This window comes from Oryctolagus cuniculus, chromosome 12 (assembly GCF_051225735.1).
Source record: "Oryctolagus cuniculus isolate XC-2025 breed Fujian yellow rabbit chromosome 12, ASM5122573v1, whole genome shotgun sequence".
Lineage (NCBI taxonomy): Eukaryota > Metazoa > Chordata > Mammalia > Lagomorpha > Leporidae > Oryctolagus > Oryctolagus cuniculus.
In genome coordinates, this window is record NC_142878.1 from 72,160,112 (window position 1) to 72,184,810 (window position 24,699).

A 24,699-nucleotide genomic window follows, 5' to 3' on the forward strand; every position below is an offset into this window, starting at 1 on the left:
ACTCTCCCTATGTATTGCTCTTTACTTCTCCACAATTTGTTTCTCTTTATTTATTAAACTTCTGAGTACTTCTTTGACATTTCATTTCTTTTCAGTAAAGCCCTCATTTACACAGAATTAAAAATGTCAAAATTTATATGCTTTTTCTCCTGTTAATCTATTATTTGTCAATTTAACTTGTAGACTCTGGCCATTAAATTTAAGAGAAATTTTTTCTCTTCTATAACATAATAGTAGTTTCATTCCTTGAGTTGACTTTGATGTTATAAAAAGTCTCTATTTTTTGAAATTGCAATTTTCAAATTTTGCAGCCAGAGTGTATAAAACAGTCCCTGCCTTCAGGGAGCTTATAGGCTAGATCTGTGCCATCTAATGCAGTAACCACTTATTTCCAGCTGGAATTGAAATATGTATTTGGTTTAAAACATACACTGGATTATGGAGGCTTGCCACAAAAAGTAAATATCTGGATTTAAAATTATTATATTTTAAATAAGATTTTGTATATATTTAATAAAATATTAAAATTAACTTTACTTTTTACTCCATTTGAAGTGGATTGGTTGGCTTGCATTGTGGATTCTGATTCGGTAGGTCTGGGCCCAAGATTCTGCGTTTGTAAAAAGCTCCCAGGTGATGCTGATGCTGGTTCTGTTTGAAGACCACATTTTGAGTAGCAAGGTGTAGACAATAGACAGACAAGCCAACATACAAATATTTACAGTACTGGTATAATAATTACCGTGAGCAGGCAAGCAGAGGGTGCTCAGAAATTTTGTTTAGTTTTTTGCTTTGCAAAATATATTCTATAAATAATTTTTACACAATTTCTGTCCCTTTCATATTGATTTATAAGATATTAAAATATTATACTTAATGACATAAATGTATATTTCTCTGATTCCTGAGTTTATCTTTCGCCTTTTGGCTTAAATGATTATGAACTAAAAAGATAACATGTGGCCTTTGAACAGTTCATGGAAAATGAGCATTACAGAGAATTATGCATGGAGTTCAGGAGTTTTCCACACCAAAATGAACTTGTATTATTACAATAAACTTATAATATTTCTGAGTAGAATCTCATTTGAAGCACTAAAAAGAAAAATACACTATTTAAAAAAGCCTTTGTCATCAACATGAATTTTGCTAAAATTGAAGCAAGAACAAACATCAAATTTATGCTGAAGCTTGAATAGAAGAATGGTGAAATCATTGATGCTTCACAAAAAGTTTGTGGGGACAGTTAGCAATTCAAAAGTAGATAATTGACTTTAAGAAGGAATGAGTTTGTGTTGAAAGTCAAGCTCTCAGTAGCAGACTATCCACATGTAGTTGTGAGGAAGAGTTCATCTTGTTCATACTCTGGTTGAAGAAGACAAATTATTATTATTTTTTACATATTTATTTTGTTTATTTGAAAGAGTTACAGAGTGAGGTAGAGATAGAGAGAGAGGTCTTCTATCTGCTGGTTCACTCCCCAGATGGCTGCAACAGCTGGAGCTGCGCTGATCCAAAGTCAGGAGGTTCTTCCGGGGAAGACAAATTATTGAAAGCAGAAACAGTAGCTACCATCATAGACATCTCAACTGGTTCAGCGTGCAGCATTCCAACTGAGAGACTGAAGTGGAGCAAGCTTTCTGTTCAATGGGGGACCAAAACTGTACCAATCTGTCACGGACAAATCTTTCAATAGAAATTTTGAATAGGTGGGACCAAGATCCTGAAACATTTCTTTGAGAAGTTGAAACTGCAGATGAAACATGGTTTTACCAGAACAGTTCTGAAGACAAGGGACAATCAAAGCAATGGCTCCTAAGAGTTGAAAGTGGTCCCATCAAAGGAAAAACAGACTACATTTTGCTTGTTGACTTTGTGGAGGGCTAATGGACAATAGCATCTATTATTATGGGAGTGTTTTGAGAAAGTTAACCAAAGTTTCAGCAGAAGCATGCCCAGGAAAGCTTTCCCAGACAGTCCTTCTCCACCATGAGGGTGTTCCTTTCTCATTCCTCTCATCAGACATGGGCAATTTTAAGTGTTGTTGGGAAATGACTAGGCAGCCACTTTAGAGTCCTGATTTGGTTCCTTTCTGACTTTTGTTTCCCAGTCTTAAAAAAAATCTCTAAGGGCACCCATTTTTCTTCAATTAATAATGTAAAAAAGTCTGCATTGAAGTGACTAAATCCCAGAATTCTCAGTTTTTTTTAGAGGTGGGATAAATGACTATTAGAGTGTTATCACTTACTGTTAGACTGTTATCACTTACAAAAACGTCTTGAACTTGAGTGTATGTTGAGAAATAGTTTATATATTTTTATATTTTAATTCCATCTCTTGAAATTTTTGAAGTCTCCTCATATATTTATTTTATATATAAAATAAAGAACATAACACATTATAAAGAAGAAACTTAGGAATAATAACACATTATTTATCACAATGGAAAAATACCCAGCTTAGTGACTAGATTCTCCCAACTATGACCAATACTTTTTGATTATAAATCAAACTAGAATTTTTTTATTATTTTATTATTTGAAAGGCACAATTACACACAGAGGGAGAGACAGAGAGAGAGGGAGAGAGGGAAATCTTTTCCATTATCTCCTGGTTCACTCCACAAATGGCCTCACTAGCCAGGGCTGGGCCAGAAGCCAGGAGCTTCTTTGGGCCTCCCACATGGGTTCAGGGGCCCAAGAACTTGGGCAATCCTCTGATGTTTTCCCAAGTGCATTAGCAGGGAGCTAGATCTGAAGTGGAGCAGCTAGTACTCCAACTGGCACCCATTTGGGATGCTGGCACTGCAAGGCAGTGGCTTTACCCGCTATGCCACAGTGCTGGCCCTGGAAATATTTTTTATAGAGGCTGCATAACTAAACAATAGAAATAACATTATTTCAGATAACTGATTATTGTTTCACTTAATTTTGAAGGTAGAGGTAGGAATAGGAAACAGGGAGAACTTCCTGGAGGAAGAAGTCATTTCTAAGCTGAGACCTAAATGCCAGGTCTGTAAGACTGTAATAGTCATGCTTTTTTTGTTATGTTGAATCAAGTTTTTTTTTTTTTCATCTTAGTGTCTGTTTTATTTATTTTTGTTTGGTGTACTATTTTACCTGTAAAGAGACTAATGTCCTTTGAGAAACAATTTCAACTTTATTAATTAGGTTTCTGTTTAATGATCTATTATGGGGGTCGGCTCTGTGATGTAGTGGGTAAAGCCGCCTCCTGCAGTGCCGGCATCCCATGTGGGCACCAGGTCCAGTCCCTGCTGCTCTACTTCCAATCCAGCTCTCTGCTATGGCCTGGGAAAGCAGTAGAAGATGGCTCAAGTCCTTGGGCCCCTGCACCCATGTGGGAAGACCCAGAGGAAACTCCTAGCTCCTGGTTTCGGATTAGTGCAGCTCTGGCCGTTGTGGCCAATTGGAGAGTGAACCAGCAGATGGAAGACCTCTCTCTCTATCTCTGCCTCTCCTTCTTGCTCTGTGTAACTCTGACTTTAAAATAAAAAAATCTTTAAAAAAAAAAGAATCTATCATGATATACCATCTGTTAGTTTACAATTTAGACTATAAACCTTATTATAAATGTACCTTCATACAAAAAATAAACTGAGAAGTCTGAGAGTTGAAAGTAATAATAATGTGAAATTTATATTCTTGGGGCTAGCATTGTGGTAAGGCAGGTAAAGCTGCTGCCTATGATGCTGTCATCCCATATGGGCACTAGTTCGAGTCCTGGTTGTTCCACTTCTGATCAAGCTTTCTAATAATGACCTCGGAAAAGCAGTAGAAGATGGCCCAAGTGCCTGGGCCCCTGCATCCCCATGGGAGATTCAGTGGAAGCTCCTGGCTCCTGGCTTCAGCCTGGCTCAACCCTGGCCATTACGACCATTTGGGGAGTGAACCAGTTGGTGGAAGATCTTACTCTCTGAGTCTCCCTCTCTCTCTTTAACACTGGCTTTCAAAAAAATTTTTTTGAAAAAAATATGTTTTTAATATTTTTATTATGAGAGATGTCTAATAAGAACCAAAAGACTATATTTTTAAAATCGAATATTTTTTTCTATCCCATAATGATTGTTGTGAAGATTTAAAGAGTTAATAATGTGTGTTTGTGTGTGTTTGTATAGCATTTACTTTGCAAGATGCCTGGCATAAAGAAGATAGGAAAAAGAATTAATGCTAATTTTGTTTTTTGTTGTCTCTTTGGGATTCTATTGTGGTTTGATAGTAGCTTATTTTAGGAACAATGTTTTATGAAAACTATAATGTACACATTTTAATTTGGGGACAATTATTTGCTTTTAAGCGGGGGCCTTGTCAAAGGCCATACATTCAAAAGTAGTATGGCCTCTGGGCTAGGATACCAGAGACCTGGGTCTTAATTTCAGGTCCACTATGCTTTTTTATTTTGGGCAAATTCTTTCAAAAAAGGATGTTTTACTAGTTGCACTATAAGTTGCTTCCCAATCTGCATTAGCCCTGTTGATAATGTAATAGAAATGTATCCAAGATAGAAACCAATGATTTGGTGTTTGTTTCATTTAGCAAAGTTAATGTTTGGTCACCAAATACTCATCAATAGGAAGTATGCTTTTATGAATCAGAGTTTCCATAGTCATTGTTTTCATTTTCTAACCCTGTTTAAAATAAGTTTATTTCAAAGCTTTAAAATGTGGTTATAGTTAAGCAGTGTATGAGAATAATTAAAAATATGTCTGAATAAAAAATATCCTATCCTTTTCCAAATTTAGTGATTCCTAAACATTTTCCATTTCATCTCACCTAGAATCTCTCCCTGTTCAAACTTATGTACAAGGATTGACAAGGATGATTAAGCCACAATGATCATTATACTGAGATTTATTGGAGTTCAAAAAGAGAAGATATAATTTATTCAGTTGAAAATGATAATGGAGAGGGCAAAGTAATAGTGAGAAGGCAGCCCTGAGACCAGAAATAACTGTGGAGTACCATTTTTTTAAAAAAAATTATGTATTTATTTATTTGAAAGTTACAGACATACACGCGCGCACACACACACACACACACACACAGCTTTCCTCTGCTGGTTCATTCCCCAAAGGGCTGCAATGACTGGGGCTAGGCCAGTCCAAAGGTAGGAGCCAGGATCTTTATCTATGTCTCCCATGTAGGTGGCAGGGGCCTACTTAGGCCATCTTTCTCTGCTTTGTGATGCACATTAGCAAGGAAGGATCAGAAGTGGAGTAGTTGGAACTTGAAGTGGTGTTCCTATGGGATGCTGACATTGCAGGCGTTGGCTTAACCTGTTGAGCCATAACTCTGGCCCCAAGTACAATTGACAGTAATAACTCATGAGATGCTGTTTCAGAAAAACCTGGTGTATAACAATTGACTGCCAAAAGCAATGCTCAAAAACTGGAGAAAGGATAATTTAAAGATGACAAAGAATGTAATTTGTTGAGGGGGTTTACGGACAGAAGCATGGTCTCAGGTGAACACAAATGAAATGGATGTGTGTGCTCCCAGTCAGTACAAGGTGGTTTCTATGTCAAGCTAGACAAAGGTGGTCCACAGTTAACCTAAGTGCACCCTGAACTTTCTAAAGAAATGTAGATATGTCAGGCATTAGATAAGGGATATTCCAGGATTTGACTGGGCAAGATATGGCCAGCTGGCTTTGTTTATCCCATAAGATTTGAAAAAAAAAAAAAAAAAAAAAGATTTGAGATGGCTTTCAGAGTTTCCTATAGGGCAAGATGGTGATTATGACCAAAATGCCTGTAGTTCTGTCAAGCTGAATCCCTACACGTGCCAAGAGATTGCCCCTCTTTGGCTATACTTTGGTATTGTTGATTTGCTCTTTGGCCTCCATTTCCCTACCTGCTGACATACACTTAGAGATTCTGGAGGGGTAACTTACTGAATCTCTCTCAGTTATGCTACTGTCCCTAGTGTGTTGGACACTACTATGGTTTGGATATGATTTGAGAGTGTCTCCCCAAAATGTTCATGAATTGGAAGCTTTGTCCCCAATATGGTAATGTTGGAAGGTAGTGGAACCTTTAGGAGTTGGAGTCTAATGAGAGGTAATTAGGTTACTGGGGATATTGCCCTGGGAAGGGATTAATGTCTCTGAGAGCGAGTGAATTGACCTGAGAATGGGTTGCTTAAAAAGTGGGAGCCTGACCCCTGAATCTTTCTAGCATGCTGCTGCCATTTTGATAGAGGCTAAATAGATGAGGCTACTCAATCTTGGACTTCGGGTTTCCAAAACTGTGAGCTAAATCTCTTTTCTCTGTAAAGTATCCAATCCCAGGTATTTTGTTATAGCATCAGAAAACAGACTAACATGGCATATGGGCCCAAACTTCCTCATTTAGGGAGTCTACAAATAGTTGGATTGCCAGCTGCCTTTCCTCAGGTTTAGTCTTAGTATTCCAAGATACAAAATGCACTAGATTGAGAACTAATAGACTTGAATTTGAATTTGAGTTTTGCTGTTGAAGAGCATGTCACTTCACCTTTCATTCATTCAGCTTATCTTGTCCATTTATTAAAAATCAATTTGAGGGTGGATATTTGGCCTAATGGTTAAGACACCACTTGACATGTCTACATCCCTTACCAGCTATGCATCCTGGCTCCACTCCCAATTCTGGCTTCTTGTTAATGTGCACCCTCGAAGGCAGCAGGTAAGGGCTCAAATACTTGAGTCTCTGTCATCCATATCACAGACGTGGATTAAATTCCTGACATTTGGCTTCAGCCCGGTCGAGTCTGGCAGCTGCAGGCTTTTGGTGAGTGAACCAGGAGATGGAGCTCTGTCGGTCCCTCTGCCTGTAGAATAGGATAGAATAAAAAAAAAAGGATAAAATTTAAAAAATTTTAAAAACCAAACCAATCTGATGGGTACTGTTTTGAGGGCTGGAGATGCCCAGCTCCTGCTGTCATGTTGCTCACCTTTTAGTAGCAATGATGGTGGAGGTGGTAAGAAAGACAGTACATATATAAGAAAGTAAACTGGCAGGGTGCTTTGTGATATTCTGAGAATTGTGAAGAAAAGTCAGTAATATGGTAGGGCATTGTGGGGTAACATTGTGCCTCTTTAGAAAGCATCTGGGATTTTCCTAGACAAGAAAAATAAAGGGATTGAACTGGATGCTAAGTGTTCTTGCAAATTGAAAGATATGTGTTTCTCCCCCCACCCCTGCCCACTAATCAAATGCTACATCAATTTTATATTGCTTGATTTGGGAATAATCCTCACAAGAAGCAAAGCTAAACATTTTAGTATTGTTTAATGCATAGTTATTGGATATTAAGGAGGAAAAAAGAAAAAAGCCTAAGATCAGATGTAGAAGGTGTGTGTGGGCCTGGTTGTAATTTTGTCCTTAGACATTCCCAGAGTGCAGAAGGAAACCTTATCCCTAGTGCCAGGGGAAGGGGCTCCCACAAGTTCCTACCGCCAGGAGCTCAGGGCAGCTCGCGGCTGAACTTGAAAGCCGCAGGGAGATCCGGGAGGAGGAGTCGGAGGCGGAGCCCGCTGGAGTGGCCACCTCAGCGCAGCTGCAGGATTTCCGCAGACTGAGGGTCCGTGTCATCCGGAAGAAAGCGGCTTCTGGCAGATACCTCGTGATTGCTGTGCTTTGCCACTAGAAGCTGCAGAAGAAAGAAAGATCTAGAGAAATATGGCAACGGAAGGCCCTGCCATGCGTCGAATCCAGGTTGCAGAACATCCCAGGTGGGGGAAGGGAGATTCCCTGCTTTGGGACTGCCTAGGTTGTGCAGGTGCAGGTAGGGTCCACGATTTGACTGCGTCCCCGAGGCGCTGCCTTTCCCCCACCGGGACGCAAACAGTGTCCTTGGGATTATGTCTGGCCGTGTGATTAGGCTAGGCTTGCAAGAAAGACCATGCGTCAGTTTCCACCTGGGATTGCTGTGGAGGATTGGGTGTATTGCTCATGAGTGGGGTTTCTTTTTCTTTTCTTTAGTACAGATGCCCGGATCAGCTCTGAAATCCTTTTCTGTCATACCTGCTGATTGGTAGTATTGTAAAAAGTCTCCTCTCTAATTATGAGTATTTATTGAAAACAAACACATTAACCTCTAGGTCTCTGCACTCTTTAAAAAAATATCCGGGAATATTTGAGCTGTCTTTCCTGGAATGAATTTACTACCAGTCCCTAGCTACAGCATAGGTAACAGTTTAGTGTTGTCTGGTGGAGAATCTCATGAATTGCAGACACTTTGTAGGAATACTTTGTTATGATTTGTAGGACCGAAACCTCTTAGAACGAAGTCTCATAGCTGCACTAGCCCAGGGACTTTTCTGAGGTTGGTTCCTGTCCCTCTTTGCTTTTCCTCACTCACACTCTTTTTTAAAGTGCTTTTTGTTTGCTTTTCCTGTTAGCTTTTTCCTCTAACATCAACTCCTTAAGCAATTCTTGCTTCCTGGTTTATTTCCATCATGTTACTGTTGATAATATTGTACTCTAACTTGAAATATTGTTTCATGCTTAAGTGAGCAAAATGTGTCTTTAGTTATCATTTTTTAAATTACAGAGAACAGTGAGCCTTGGACTGTTTCTGAATATCTTTGAATGTTTTAATGTATTCTCTAGAGGTCTTTGCAAACTTCTTTGTCCTTATATATTTGAATGAATTAGGACACATTGTTAAAGACAAAAAAAAAGTCATGTTTCAAATAAGACCCATGAGGAACTTGTTACATGAAAACAATTCAGCCCCTTGTAGTTCAGTTTTTTTTTTAATTACATAGAATGTGTTCATGTATATATTTCATATATGTCTAATGTGTTTCTGGTTTATATTTTTATAGTTAGGCTGTAGGGGCTAGTGGGTGGTGGTAACAAGTACAGGCACATGTTCTCAAAGTGAAGAATTCTTTACTAAATTTCCTTAGTATCCTTTCTTGCCTCTCATGATTTTTACTATATTCATTCATGCAGTAAACATTAAATGTTGCTATTTGCTGTCCTATGCTAGCCACAGAAGAGATCATAACAGTATTCAGATAAGCTCTGCTATTTTCACTTGTGCTTGCAAGGCAATTCTTAGCTTCAGGCAATGTTTTGTTTGCAAGAATCTTGGGAAGCCACTTAACAATTTTAGGAGGGGTGAGTCTTGTTCAATCTAAATAGCAATCTGCAGACCCACCTAACAGGTCACGTGTTGCAGTGTGCTGAAAGGGAAGCCATGAGGCCCTTAGGTCAGTCTATTTCCTTGTGGAACTCCTACTGTCTTCAGGATGCCTCTTCACCTTCACAGGGTGCATGATGCTCTGAGTAAAGGCACTTGTTACACTGTGAATTTCAATAAAAACAATTTCTTTTTTGTTCTCTTTATATAAAAATCATGTTGAAATCGATGTTGTAATGTTTTATTTCTGCATTCCACTCCTGCATATTATCTGTATTGTTAGATTTCAAATTCCCCTGTTCTAGCTTTCTTTGCTTTCTTAGTAGTGGTAACTTATTTCTTCTCTTTTCTTCACGATTAAGTTTTAAATAGTTGATTATTATTATTTTTTTCCAGTGGACTTATTGATATCCACATACCATGTAATTTATCTGTGTTTTTTAGTATTTTCATACTAAAAAGGAACCTGACATCCCTAAGTTGTCACCCCTGAGCTCCCCATTCTGTGTTCCCTGTTCCCTAAGCAGCCATTAATCTGTTTTCTCTCTATATAGATTTGGTCAGTCTTGACATTGCTAATAAATGCAATGATATAATAAGTGTATTATTTTGTGACTGTTTCACTTAGAATAATGTTTCCAAGGTCTCATTTGTGTTGTAACATTTATCAGGATGTTACTCCACTTCATGGTTAAATGATATTCTTTTGTTTGGATGTGCTACATTTTCTTTATCCTCTTATCAGCCTTTGGGTTGCTTCTTTTACCTGGCTTTCATGAATAATAGTGCTATATGTCATGCTTTATGGATACATTTTTAAAAGTTTCATGTTCCTGCAACTGAGCTGGCTAGGTGACACTGAACATATTCTCAGTATTAAAGATTTGGATGCTTTAAAAATACACTCAATGAAACCTGAAAATCCTGCAGTTCCTTTTCTCACTGTTGTCTCTGATTTCAGCCTTGTGCTGCCAATTCCTACTTCCCTTCTTAGAAGTCAAACATTTGGTTTGAATCCTGTAACTTCATTGCATCCTTATAAAATCATTCTTTTCCTTTTTTAAAATTTTTTACAAATATTGCTTATTCACATAAGTGAAATCTATGTTTTTCACTTCCTCTTTCTCAGAGATCCTGGCTTAAACAGTTCATATAGATATAATTCACTTTTTAAAGGCTGAGATTATTTTGTAGTGTGAATACCATTATTATGTAGCTACTTCACTATTTGGTACATTTAGATATCCAAGTTTTCACTCTTAGAAATAATGCTGCAATAAACATCCTTCTATATATATCTTTCAGCATTTGTGCAAATATTTTTGAGGATAATTCATGGAAATGGACTTAAAATTTTGATAGTTCCTAAATGGGCTTGCAAAAAAGATGTTGCTAGATTGTTTTATGTCTTAATACCACTTGGGCACAGGAGTACAGGCACATTAGCAGGGAGCTAGATTGGAAGTGGAGCTGCTGGGACTTGAACTGGCACTCATATTGGATGCTGGTGTCACAGGCTGTGGCTTAACCCACTGTACCACAGTGCTGGTCCCATGTCATGGATTTTGATATGTAGAGCCCCCATTTTTCTTTTCCAAAAAGCTGTTATTTTGGTCTCAATTTCTGCTTTCAACTTTTCTTCTTGTTCACTAATTTTTTCTGCAACTCTTTTCATTCTTCTGCTTAACCTGTCTACAGTTTCTGTTTTTTACCATTACTACTTCTTTTTCTTAAAATCTCTAATTAACTTGGTTTCATTTTTATGTTCAATTTCTTATCTAGGGAGAATTTATTGTGATGAAAGGAGTGAGATTCTTGACATCTCTTAATGGCAGTGACCATACTTTGAAATGCCATCCATAACATATTTTACATTTTCAAGTATAGCAGCAATAATGAATATTTATTATCATGTACTTATAAATCTTCAAAAGTGTTGCATTGAGTTGCTGTATTAGCCTCAATTTGTACATGAGAAAAATAAGGCAAATAGCAGCCTATATAAGCTATCATTAAAATTCCTATTGGTAGCCAGATATTCTTACATTAGTATTAAATGTTAGTGTTATTGAATAGACAAATGGGATTACATCAAGCTGAGAAGCTTTTGAACTGCAAAGGAAACAGTAAACAAAGTAAAGAGGGAACAAACAGAATGGGAGAAAATATTTGCAGACTATGAAACTGATAAAAGATTAATATCCAGAATCTATAAAGAGCCCAAGAAACTCAACAACAACAAAACAAACAATCCAGTTAAGAAATGGGCAAAGGACTCGAACAATCATTTTTCAAAAGAGGAAATTCAAATGGCCAATAGACACATGAAAAAATACTCAGGATCACTAGCCATCTGGGAAACGCAAATCAAAAACACAATTAGGTTTTATCTCTCCCCAGTTAGAATGACTCTTATTCAGCCATTAACAAACAATAAATGCTGATGAGGATGTGCAGAAAAAGGTACTCTAATCCACTGTTGGTGGGAATGTAAACTAGTACAGTCATTGTAGAAGACAGTAAGGAGATACCTCAGAAAACTGAAAATAGGTCTACCATATAACCCAGCCATCCCACTCCTGGGAATTTACCCAAATAAAATGAAATCAGCATATGAAAGAGTGACTTATAGTTCCATGTTTTTTGCAGCTTATTTCACAATAGCTGAAATATGGAATTGATCCATATGTTCATCAACTGATGACTGGATAAAGAAATTGTGTTTTATATATATATAGTATGGAATACTACTCATGCATAAACAAATAAATGAAATCCTATCTTGCAACAAAATGGATGCAACTGGAAACTATTATACTTAATGAAAAAGCCAGTCCAAAAAAGACAAATGCCATATGTTTTCCTTGAACTGTGGTAACTAATAGAGTAACAAAAAATGTAATGGATAGGAGTGAAACTCACATTTTGAGATTCAATGATTTTTTTTACAGCACTTGTCTCTAATGTTAAAGAACAGTGTTTTTTTCTTGTTACTATTTGTTGAGCTCTTTAATTAGTATAGGATTAATCTTATGAGTATAAAATAAACTGAAAGTATATCATTGTGAAAATGAAGAGACAGAATAAGAAAGGATGGAGGAGGAAGAGTGGCAGTGTGGGTGGAAGGGAAGGTAAGGTGGGAAGTATCACTATGTACCTGAATCTGTATCTATGAAATACATGAAATTTGTTCACCTTAAAAAAAATCAAAAAATAAAAATAAAAAAATTAGTGTTTTTGGGGCCAGTGTTGTGGTGCGATGGTTAAACCACTGCATCCCATATGAGTGTCAGTTTGAGTACCAGCTGTTCTATTTCCTATTCAGCTCCCTTAACAGTATGATTTTTGAAGAAGCTCTTAATTTCCTATCAAAAATGCTCATTGTTGGGGTGAGCATTTGGCCTGGTGGATTTGCTTGATATGTGCACATCCCATATCTGAGTGTCTGATTTGGTCCAGGCTCTGCTCCCAATTTTAGCTTCCTGCTAATGCACACACTAGGAGGCAGTAGGTGGCGGCTCAAGTACATGGGACCCTGCCATCTGCTTTAAAGACCCATAATGAGTTCTGAGCTCATGGTTTCAGCCTTGTTCAGCCCCATCTGTCCTGGGCTTTTGGAGGAATGAACCAGGGGATGGTAGATTGCTGTCTTTGTCTATCTTTCAAACAAATAAATTATTTTAAAAAAGAAAAAGGCTGCTAATACTAACTAATAGAATAAAAAGGGAGAGAACGATCCAGCATTGGAAGCAGGGTACACAGCAGACTCATAGAATGGTAGATGTCCTGAGGCACTCTGGCCTCAGAATCAGCCCTTAAGGCATTTCGATCTGACTGAAGAGCCCATGAGAATATTTTAAGCATGGAAAGCCAAGACACTCTGGCAAACAAACAAACAAACAAACAAACCACCACCTAAATGAAAGATCTCTCTGAGTGAGATCCCAGTAGAAAGAACGGGCCATCAAAGAAGGAGGTACCTTTCTCTGAAGGGAGGAGAGAACTTCCACTTTGACTATGACCTTGTCTAAATAAGATCAAAGTCGGCGAACTCAAAGGCTTCCATAGCCTTGGCAACTTATGACAAGAGCCTAGGGAAATTATTGACGCCATAAACAAGAGTGTCAATTTGTTAAGTCAACAACAGGAGTTACTATGTATTTACTCCCCATGTAGGATCTCTGTCCTTAATGTGTTGTTCAATGTGAATTAATGCTATAACTAGTACTCAAACAGTATTTTACACTTTATGTTCTGTGTGGGTGCAGACTGTTGAAATCTTTACTTAATATATACTAAATTGATCTTCTGTATATAAAGATAATTGAAAATGAATCTTGATGTGAATGGGATGGGAGAGGGAGCGGGAGATGGGAGGGTTGCAGGTGGGAGGGAAGTTATGGGGGGAAAAAGCCATTGTAATCCATAAACTGTACTTTGGAAATTTATATTTACTAAATAAAAATTAAAAAAAAAGAAAAAGGAATGCTCACTGCACTCTTTTTTGGGCATACTTTCAGTTACGACTTTAAGACTTTGAGAGTCTTTTTTTTTTTTTTTTTTTTTTTTTTTTTGACAGACAGTGAGAGAGAGAGAGAAAGGCCTTCCTTCCATTGGTTCACCCCCCAAATGGCCGCTATGGCCGGTGCTGCGCCAATCCGAAGCCAGGAGCCAGGCACCTCCTCCCAGTCTCCCATGCGGGTGCAGGCGCCCAAGCATTTGGGCCATCCTCCATTGCCTTCCTGGGCCACAGCAGAGAGCTGGACTGGAAGAGGAGCAACCAGGACTAGAACCCGGCACCCATATGAGGTGCTGGTGCTGCAGGAGTATTAGCCAAGTGAGCCACTGCGCTGGCCCCTAAGACTTTTAGTCTTGTTGTTGGAATCTCAGAGGTAAAAGTACAAACTGCTCTCATTATAACCACACTGTTTCATTATCAGGGGATTAAGTATGACATTTAGAAAGCTCCTGTGCACTTCAGTGCTTTCTGTTCTTAGAGAAAAATGCTCCCATTATTTTGTTTTGTAGCCTGCATGCATCTAAATTTAAAAGGTAGAAGTGCTTTATAGCAAGCCTCTTGGTGATGGAACAGTTCTAAGTGAACGAACTATTATCCTCAGGTCCTCTGGGAAAAATGACACAAAGTTTAATCACTCAGAATGTTTTCACTTAAACACATTTTAGAAATCTCATTCTAACTCTGATGTTAGCACTTTACTTTGTGTTTACAGTGCTTATAAAAGCTAATTAATAAGGATTCAAGTTCAAGAGTCTATATATAATTTTCTATATATGAATTTCATCTACATATGATTTTTTTTTTGACAGGCAGAGTGGACAGTGAGAGAGAGAGACAGAGAGAAAGGTCTTCCTTTGCCGTTGGTTCACCCTTCAATGGCCGCCACGGCTGGCGCGCTGCGGCCAGCACACTGCGCTGATCCGATGGCAGGAGCCAGGTAATTATCCTGGTCTCCCATGGGGTGCAGGGCCCAAGCACTTGGGCCATCCTCCATTGCACTCCCTGGCCACAGCAGAGAGCTGGCCTGGAAGAGGGGCATCTGGGACAATCCAGCGCCCCGACCGGGACTAGAACCCGGTGTGCCGGCGCCGCAGGCAGAGGATTAGCCTAGTGAGCCGAGGTGCCGGCCCTATGTATGATTTTAATCTGTATCTAGACTAGCAGAGTTAGCTAAGCCCTAAAACTGGAAGTTATCAGCCTTATCTTCCTCTTTCCCACAGGCAATTGGTCACCAACTCCTATGGATTTGATATTTTAATTATCATCTCAATTTAATGTGACCCCTTTCTATCTCCACAGCTAGTGGTCTCAGCATTTCTCTCTAGCTTTTCTGTTAAATTTCTTTGGTTTTGCAACCCTTCTATATGCTACTCAGTGAAATTTATTAAATGCAAATTGATGATACCACTCCATCCTTAAACATCTGTTCACACCCACTGTGTATATGTTAAAAGACAAGTTTCCAGACATGGCATATGAGGGAACCTCAAAAAAATTCTTAAAAATGGACATTGTCTTTTAAATGCATTTTCCCACAGTCTTCTAAATCACTCTTGAATAAAACCCCTTAAGATTTGGGGCTTGATAAGCCTCCTAGCTCTTCTCCCCTCTTTCTCTATTTAAGCTCTGTTTGTGTTTATTGAAACTCTAATTGTGGTTTTCTTTTTATTTTTTTAAAGATTTTATTTATTTATTTGAGGTAGAGTTACAGACAGTGAAAGAGACAGAGAGAAAAGTCTTCCATCTGCTGGTTCACTCCCCAAATGGCCGCAACAGCTGGAGCTAGGTCATTCTAAGCCAGGAGCCAGGAGCTTCTTCTTGGTCTCCCACACGCGTGCAGGAACTCAACCACTTGGGCCATCTTCTGCTTTCTCAGGCTATCAGCAGGGAGCGGGACTGGATGAGAAGCAGCTGGGGCACTAACCATTGCCCATATGGGATGCTGTGCTGCAGGCAGAGGCTTAGCCTACCATGCCATAACCCCAGGCGCTAATTGTGGTTTTCTGAATGCAGCTTGCTGGGCCTTTTCATGCCCACTGCCTAGAATCCTTCACTCCATTTCATTTCAATCATTGCTTCTTTGGAGAGACTTCTGTAACTTACTTTCCTCTTTTTGATTTATTTTACCACTCAAATTCTCCAACAATAGGGGCTAATGGTCTTTGCTCCTAAAGAACTGTATTCAACTGTCTTATCATTTTTATTGTACCCCATATTGTAATTTTTAGCTTCCTCTTCTGCCAGATACATATTCCTTGAGGCCCAGAGCTGTTATTAATTTCCTTTCTGAGACTACTTAGTAAAACATCAGAAAATGCTTCCTTTGAAAATAAAGTATTTTTTAAAAATTATTTTTTGAGAGAGATTGCGCCTATTGGTTCACTCCCCAAATGTCTGCATGGGACTGGAGCCAGGAGCCAGGTACAAAATCCAGGTTTTTCACCTGGCTGCTAGGAGGAACCCAATTACTTCAACTATCACTGCTGCCTCCCAGGATCAACATTGGAGGGAAGCTTGAGTCAGAAGCTGGGACTGGGAATTGAACCCAATCACTCCTACGTGGGATGAGGGCATCCTAACTTACAGCTCAACCAGTAGACCAAACACCTGCCCTTTTCTATTGTATTTCTTATCAAACTTTGATTTACAGCTTTAGCATCCATTTATGCCTGAATCGGTTATTACTTTGATGATCACAAAACAGTGACTTTCTAATTTTTTCATACTTTTTAAAAACTTATTAGTTGATATTCTGTTGTGAAGAAGTGCTTTCCCTTTGTATCAGTATGGACTAATAGATTTTTATTTTTAATCTATGGATTATATTCTGTTACCATTATTGTTATTTTTATTTTGATACTCAGTTTTTCCAGATTTGGGCAATGAGAACTTGCTCAGGTGGATTCCTGGCCATTCTGACTCATGGCTATCATTGGGTACTTCTTACTGTCTGGCATAGCAAGATGCTGTAGGTTTATAAAGTCTTGTATTTTCTCTGCCCAGCTCTGGAATCAGCCTTTTCTTTAAGGAGCTCTCGTTTCCTACTTTCTTTCTTTTTTTAAAATTAAGGAAGGGAATTATTTTTATAGTTTTATTTGTTCATTCATTCACTTAATTGAGAGGAAGAGAATCCTGGGGATGGGTGGGGGCAGAAAAAGACATCTTCCATCTGATGGTTCACTCCCCAAGTGCCCACAACAGGTGATCTGGACTAAGTGGAAGCCAGGGGCCAGGAACTCCATTTGGTGCTCCTCCAAGGGAGGTAGGAACTGAAATACTTGAGGCATCACTTGCTGCCTCCTGGGCACATTATCAAAAAAGTAGATCAGAAGCAGAGTAGCCAGGATTTGAACCAGATACTCTGATAAGAGAAGTAGATGTCCTGAGGGGTGGCACTGAACCCCAATGTTACTTTTTAATTTTCACCAATCTGATAGTATCTCAGTGTAATTTTAATTTGCATTTCTCCATTTGTAAGTTAGGTGCAAATCTTTCCATGTTTTGGTATTTTACAATGATCTTTTTAAAAAAGATTTATTTATTTATTTGAAAGAGTTACCCAGAGAGAGGGAGATAAAGATAGATATCTTCCAACCACTGGTTTACTTCCCAGGTGGCTACAACAGCCAGGGCTGACCCAGGCCGAATCCAAGAACCAGGAGCTTCATCCAGGTCTCTCACATGAATAGCAGGGACCCAAGTACTTGGGTCATCCTTCCCTACTTCTCCTAGGCTAGTAGGAGAGAACTGCATTCCGAGTGGAACAGCCAGGACATGAATGGGTGCCCGTATGGGATGCTGACTGCACAGGTGGTAGCTTTACCCACTATGCCTCAAGACTGGCCCCTTTCAGTAATCTTTTATTATGAATTTTGTTCATATCTTCCATGCATTTTTCTATAAGGTTTTTGATCTTTTTCTATTACCAGGAGCTCTGTTCGAATAACTTCCAGCAAGATTCAACAGACATTTCTATCATTATAAAAAATTTATCTTTTTTCTTTTATGTGTGGATTTCTTGCAACTAATTAATGTCTCAGACTAATTCATTAATTAATTTCCTAAATATAGTAGGCTTTAATAAATGTTAACTTTCTGTTATTTTAAAATTATTTTAAGTTATTTATTAGAAAGGCAGAGATGGAGAGAGAGAGAGAGAGAAGAGAGAGAGAATCTCCCATCTATTGGTTCACTCTCCACAAACCTGCAACAGTCAATGCTAGCCCAGGGCTGAAGCCAGAAGCCAGGCACTCTATCCAGGTCTCTTATATTGGTGACAGGGATCCAACCACTTCATCCATTACCTACTGCCTTCCATGGTTCACGTTAGCAAGAAGCTGGAATTTGGAGCAGAGATGGGACTTGAACACAGGAACTCTGATATGGGAATGCTGACATCCCAGGTGGTGTCTTAACTATTATGTGAAATGTCTGCTCCTGCCCTGGTGTTTTTATCTATACACAGTATGATATAGGACTACAAACAGTGAAGTTGTTTGACCAGAGATGATTTGACAGTATAAATTATTGAATCTCTTATAAGCATTTTAGATCTGGAAAGGGCCTGTGAGGACTGTCTAGCTCAAATTCCTGAATTTTAGAGTATAGGTTGAAGGAAAACAATTTAACAAACTGGTGTTGAATTAGAGGCTTTATCGGAATTATACCTGTGGTCTCATAATACCAAGTCTAGTTTTCATTTGACTACTTGTAATGAATTGAATGGCATAACCCCTTAATTCATGACCATTTAGAACCCTAGAATGTGACCTTATTTGGACTACCATCTCTGCAAATGTGGCCAAATTAAAATGAGGTGGGTCTTATCCAAGCTGACTGGTATCCTTATAAGAATGAAAAGCAGAGACACAGGGAGATGCCAGGAGCAGAGAATGGAGTGATGCAGGTCTAAGCCAAAGAGTGCCAGGGATTGACATCTACCAGAAGGTAGGAAGGGGAAGGAAGGAGTCTCCTTTACAGGTTTCAAAGGCGTTAAACCCTGTTGACCCCTGAGTTCAGGCTTGTAGCCTGTGGAAGAGTGAAGCAATGCATTTCTGTTAAGCCATTCAATTTGTGGTATTTTGTTATGGCATCTTTAGGAAACAAATACACCATATCCTGTGCTACTTCTTTAGTATAAAGAGATTCTGCCTTGAATATTACTTAAACATTATGCAGAAAGTTACATTCTTCATAAATGCAGGATTTTTTTCCCCCTTGCTGGTTACATCAGCCTTAACATTACCTTATGTCATTTAGGAGGTTATGATATTATTGTCCTGGGGTTTTCCAGAGGTATATCACTAAAGATTTTGCCTTTTTTTTTTTGCAGTAATTAATGTTGAGGGTTACATGAAATGTGAGTGTGTGTGTGTCTTCTGGATTTTCTGTTATATGGTATTATATGGTATTATGAAATAGTCTACTCTTGTTTTCAGATTGCTGAAGCTGAAGGAGATGTTTAATTCCAAGTTTGGATCCTCTCCCAAATTTTATGTTCGAGCCCCAGGAAGAGTCAATATAATAGGTATTTCAAAAGTTTCTTTTTAAACATTTTCCTCTTCCTTTGGTAAGACCCAAATTTTTGTTAATGTATTTCTTTCTTAATTTTTCTAAAATAGAATATTTTACATACATCCACTAATAGTAAGATATAATTTTGCATAAGGAACACACTTTATTTTTGTTTTTCTCAATCCAAATTACTAACACTAATTTTGTCCATTTGTTTTTTAAATCTGTAAGTTTGTTGAAATCTAGATGTTAATATTTTTTAATGGAGGATGAATATATCTTGCTATGCCTCAGATTAAAATTTTAAACTGTGGTAATAATTTTACTGTGTTTATACTGAATCATGAGTCAGAGGAACATTTGGAATGCTTAGATTCCTTGCTTTATAAGTGTGGCCCACATTTTTCAGATTTCTAGGTGGCTTTGTCTTTGTTTCTTCTGTGAAGTATTTTGAGTTTTACTTTCTTTTAGAAATAAATAGCATAGCCTTTTAACATTTTTGCCTATAATTTTTTGTCCATCTTCATATATAAATAAAATTGATATAGTTGTAGTTATGTAACATTATTCTGTTTTTCATTTAACTGATCATAAATATTTTTCCATTTCCAGTATTCATAATGATTGTTTTAATGACTTCACAATAGCTAAATTGAAATTTAAGGAACAGTTTTCTTTAAATATACATAAACCTTTCAAATTTTTCAATATTATAGCCAGTAGATTGATTAAAAAGAAACATTGGGTAAGAACAGCATATTCAGTTGTCATTATGTATTACTGTCACTGAGCCAATAAGAGCTTCATTGCCCACGTGCATTGGAAATCCAGATAGTGATGCCATGGTCTTAATGGAGAGAAAGTTTATTAGGAGCCAGCACTGTGACATGGTGGGACATCCCCATCCCATATTGGAATGCTGGTTTGAGTACCACTCAGCTATTCCACTTCTAATGTTGCTTCCTGGTAATGCGCCTAAGAAACAGCACATAACGGCTCGAGGACTTGGACTCCTGCCACCCAGGTAGGAGACCTTGATGGTGTCCTAGCTCATGGCTTCAGCCTGGCCCAGCCCTGGCTAGTGAGGAGTGAATGAGCAGATGGAAGATTTCTCTCTTTCTTTCTTTGCCTTACAAACAAACAAATAAATAATGAATGTTTTCTAATTTAGTTTATTAGGAGGTGGCCAACTTAGGAGCTAGGAACAATGTTTGCATTTACAAATATTTATATTTCTGATCAGCAAGATTCTTAGCATTGGAATTTTTGTTATAGGCCTTCTTGAGTTGAATGTTACTTAGAGGACATTTAGATCCTGTTTTTCTTCTAAATTTATTCTGGATCTAAGTGGATTTCAGAAATATATGTACTTTACACGCAGAGTTGTTTTTACCAAGTTGTGCCTGTGTTATTTATAATGAGACCCATTATTAAGGCCAATGAGGGGCTGGTGCCACGGCTCAATAGGCTAATCCTCCGCCTGTGCGCTGGCACACCGGGTTCTAGTCCCGGTCGGGGCGCCGGATTCTGTCCTGGTTGCCCCTCTTCCAGGCCAGCTCTCTGCTGTGGCCCGGGAGTGCAGTGGAGGATGGCCCAAGTGCCTGGGCCTGCACCCCATGGGAAACCAGGAGAAGCAACTGGCTCCTGCCTTCGGATCAGTGCAGTGTGCTGGCTGCAGCTCGCCAGCCATGGCGGCCATTAGAGGGTGAACCAACAGCAAAGGAAGACCTTTCTCTCTGTCTCTCTCTCTCTCACTGTCCACTCTGCCTGTCCAAAAAAAAAAAAAAAAAAAGGCCAATGAGGATATATTACTGAAGATATTGGCCATTCTTTGAAGAAGCAATGGAAAATTCCTACTTTGAGGATAAGATCATATATATTTTCTGTTGCTGTTGCCAGTAGCCACATGTGACTTAGTAAATTAAACTGAAACAAAATTTAAAATTGACCAGCCACATTTCAATCTCAGTAGCCACATTTGGCTAGTGGTTACTGTATTGGACAGCACTGATATAGAACATTTCCATCACTCCAGAACAGTCCATATCCTGTGCTGCATGGTCTGGATGTTTGTTTTGGCTGCCAGAAGAGCAGGAACAGAAGCTTCCTCTGGTTGTTCCTTGAGTCTCCCTAAGGCATAAGGTCCTAGGGAGATGACTAGGTGGGGAGTTCCTGTGTAGATCTAGAGCATAAAGAACAGGTGGCTGCCAGCTGACCCTTAAATCTTTGAAGAATATTTATCTCATTTCTGGGTTCACTTATGTAGAATACATCTATTTAATGTTGGAGGGTTGAGTTGAATCATATTTTTTCCTACTATTCCATTTTTGCTTTTCCTCATGTTCTTTCCTCCACCTGAAACCTTTAGCCTATATCCTAGTCCACATGACCAATTTCTGCCTATTTTTTGTTCTTTTTTTTTTTTTTTTTTTTGACAGGCAGAGTTAGAAAGTGAGAGAGAGACAGAGAGAAAGGTCTTCCTTCTATTGGTTCACTCCCCAAGTGGTTGCCACGGCCGGTGTGCTGCACCAATCTGAAGCCAGGAGCCAGGTGCTTCCTCCTGGTCTCCCATGCGGGTGCAGGGCCCCAAGCACTTGGGCCATCCTCCACTGCCTTCCCGGGCCACAGCAGAGAGCTAGACTGGAAGAGGAACAACTGGGACTAGAACCCGGCGCCCATATGGGATGCTGGTGCCACAGTCGGAGGATTAACCAAGTGAGCCACGGTGCCAGCCATCTGCCTATTTTTTGAGACCTGTTCAGATGACTCTATTATGGAAAGTGAAGGTTACATTCTGTTAGGTGGTATACTGTAGAGTTCATTTTTGCATTAATCTAGATCACTAGACCCCTTTGTGTAATAAATACACCATTTAGTCTTTGGTAGAATTGCTTCACTAAACTGTACAATTAGGGTTTTATGTTCTATTTGAAAGATACTGTAGGAAATCAAACATATAGGAATCATCCTCATGTAAATTTTTAATTTTTCTTCACAACCAAAAGAGCCCAACTAGAACAAAGGAACTAATTTGACCAGTTCATGTACAAACATATATATGTTTTTGTATGTGTAGTAATAAGGGAGAGACAGGGCCTTATAAGGACAGGAGCCAAAATACAGCTGGGCCTCATGGAAACTTAAACTAAACTAGAGGCAGTGCTAAAAAATTAAGCAGCAAATAAATTGTAGATCTTTGCTGTAGTTCTGTCCCATAAGGTAGTTAACTGCATACTCTTCCTTTGCTTATCTTCATACTTTTTCTAGATATTCATTATTCTACCAAATGTTACTCTTTATTTTCTCTATTACTCTTTATTCTGGATGCTTACTCTCTTATTTTTTACTGCCTTGTAAATTGGGCCTTCTGTTTGTGACTCTTATTGGACCTATACCTACATCTCTGTGCATCCTTTTAGTTTCAGTTGATATCAGACTTATCTACTTCACAATTCTTAATTTAGATTCACAAGCAAACTTTATTCATATTTAGATGGAGTCTAATAACAGACTGTTGATTAGTTATTGGTTATCTTACAGATTTCTTTCTTTCATTGAACTGTCCATCAGTGAAGGTGTCTGTCTGCCCAGTTTCCCCTTCTAGTTGGAATTATTCCACCTAAATCTCTGTGCCTGAGGAAGATATAGTGGGCTGTGCTTCATACAGAGGCAGGAACAATGGAAAACTGGCTCAAATAATGAAGGGGGTAGTGAAGTCTTCCCCAGGAAGATGAGACTGGAAAGTTAAAACTCTTAATGAGAATTTTTTGGATGAAGGAAAGGGTATGGGGTAAGGAGAAAGGCATTCTACTTAGAGGGGACAGGAGTGCAATAACTGGAGCCAATTCAGAGTTTGGCATAACTTTGAGAGTGTAAGTCATTAAATATGGCTGGATTGTGATGTGAGGATTGAGAGTGGGGAGGGCGGGGAGTGGAGATAGAAAGAAATTGATGGGCTCAATAAACATTGCTATGTAGAAGAATCAATTATATATTACTTTTTGTTTTTTGGTTGTTGTTTTGTATATGAGACGAGGACTGAGTGATAAATTCCATGGTTGAGCAACTGAGTAGATAGTGGCACTGTCTGCTAAGACAGGAACTCCCAGGAGAGGAGTAGGTTTGGAGAAGAATATTAAGAGTCTTAAATGTAAATTTGAAGTGCCTTTGGCTATCTAAAAGCAGCCTTTGCATATGTATTCTGAAGCTTGTTGAAAGAAATGTGGGGCTGAAGATACAGATTTGGGTAAATGGTATATACCTGATCACTGAAGCTCTTAGGATAGGTTAAATTGCTAAGGGAAAATGTATAGATGAAAAATGCAAAGTTCTGAGGAAAGGAGCCTTAAGAAGAGTAACTTAACAGAAGAGCAGGAAATAAGCCCCACAGAGAGAATGAGGATGAAAGGCCAAGCCAGAAGGAAGAAAACCAGGATGGCAGGGAAACAGAATCAATGGGATATATGGACAGATGTATAAAGATAGAGATATATGAGAGAGGATTTATTAGGGGAACTGGCTCATAAAATTTTGGAGGCAAGAAGTCCCACTATATGCTATCTACAAACTCTGCAGAACCAGGAAAAGACAATAGTTTGGCTCAATCCAATTTGAAGGCTTCAGAACCAGAGAAGCTGATGTGTAACCCAGTCTAAGGCCAAAGGCTTATTCATTTGGGGATTATTGGTGCAAATCCCAGAGTCTAAAGGCTGGAGAATCTGGAATTCTGCTGTCCAAGGGCAGGGAAAGAAGGTTGTCCCAGCTCCAGGAGAGAGTACAAATGGGCCTTTCCTCTGCCTCTTTGTTCTATCTGTGCCCCACAGCCAATTAGATGGTGCCTCCCCACACTGAGGGAAGGCATTCTCTAAGCCCACTGACTCACATGTCAATCTCTAGAAACATCCTCACAGACACACCTAGAAATAATGCCATCCAGTTCTCCTTTTACTCATCAAGGTGGTGCTTGAACTTGACCACCACAATGGTATCTTGGAAGCTGAGGAGAACACCACGTTAAGAATAGGCATGTTTCAAGTGCTACATAGAAGTTAAGATTTTACCCAAAGCGAGTCTTTTATCCATTCTTCTTTTTAGTAGAATTGTTGTATATCTTATCTTCTATATGGCAGGTGTGGCTAGCCATGTGAGACTAAAAAGGCATAGTCCTTCCCCTCACAAAAGTTAGTCAAATGACAATCATGATGGAATTCTTAACACTCTGATAGTGTGCTTCTGTATTGGGTTCTGCAAAGCCCAGAAGATTCCTTGCAGTTTGCTCAACGACCACTATTAGGAGTAGAGTACCTGTCATGCCATGGGCTCAGTAAAAGGAGCATATTATTTATCTTCTTTCTTATTTCATGTCCGTATAAGATTTCATTTCAGCAAAGGCATCTGCAACTAAATATTTTAAAAATTTATTTTCTTATTATTATATTTTAAAATTATTATATTTTCTTTGTAGAGAAAAAGGGTATGATAGAAGTTTATAGGAAGGGTGCTTAATCCTGACTTGAA

At 38.7% G+C, this 24,699-nt stretch overlaps 1 protein-coding gene across 14 annotated transcripts in view; it reads left to right on the plus strand.

Moving 5' to 3' along the window:
- Positions 1 to 24,699, plus strand: part of GALK2 (galactokinase 2) — a 145,429-nt gene that overhangs the window by 4,903 nt on the left and 115,827 nt on the right. For 4 of the 14 annotated variants that reach the window (XR_016218094.1, XM_002717732.6, XM_089310273.1 and 1 more), the window contains exons 1-2: positions 7,572 to 7,731; positions 19,107 to 19,195. The exons of 1 other annotated variant lie outside the window; for it this stretch is intronic. Coding sequence is in view for 10 of the 13 variants with exons in the window: in XM_002717732.6 (XP_002717778.1) it covers positions 7,679 to 7,731; positions 19,107 to 19,195 (142 nt within the window). In the remaining 3 variants the exon portion in view is untranslated. Of the gene's footprint in view, positions 1 to 7,571; positions 7,732 to 13,728; positions 14,042 to 19,106; positions 19,196 to 24,699 lie in introns of those variants that run through there. 9 more of the 14 variants (XM_070054163.2, XM_089310274.1, XM_089310277.1 and 6 more) reach the window with 4 other exon arrangements.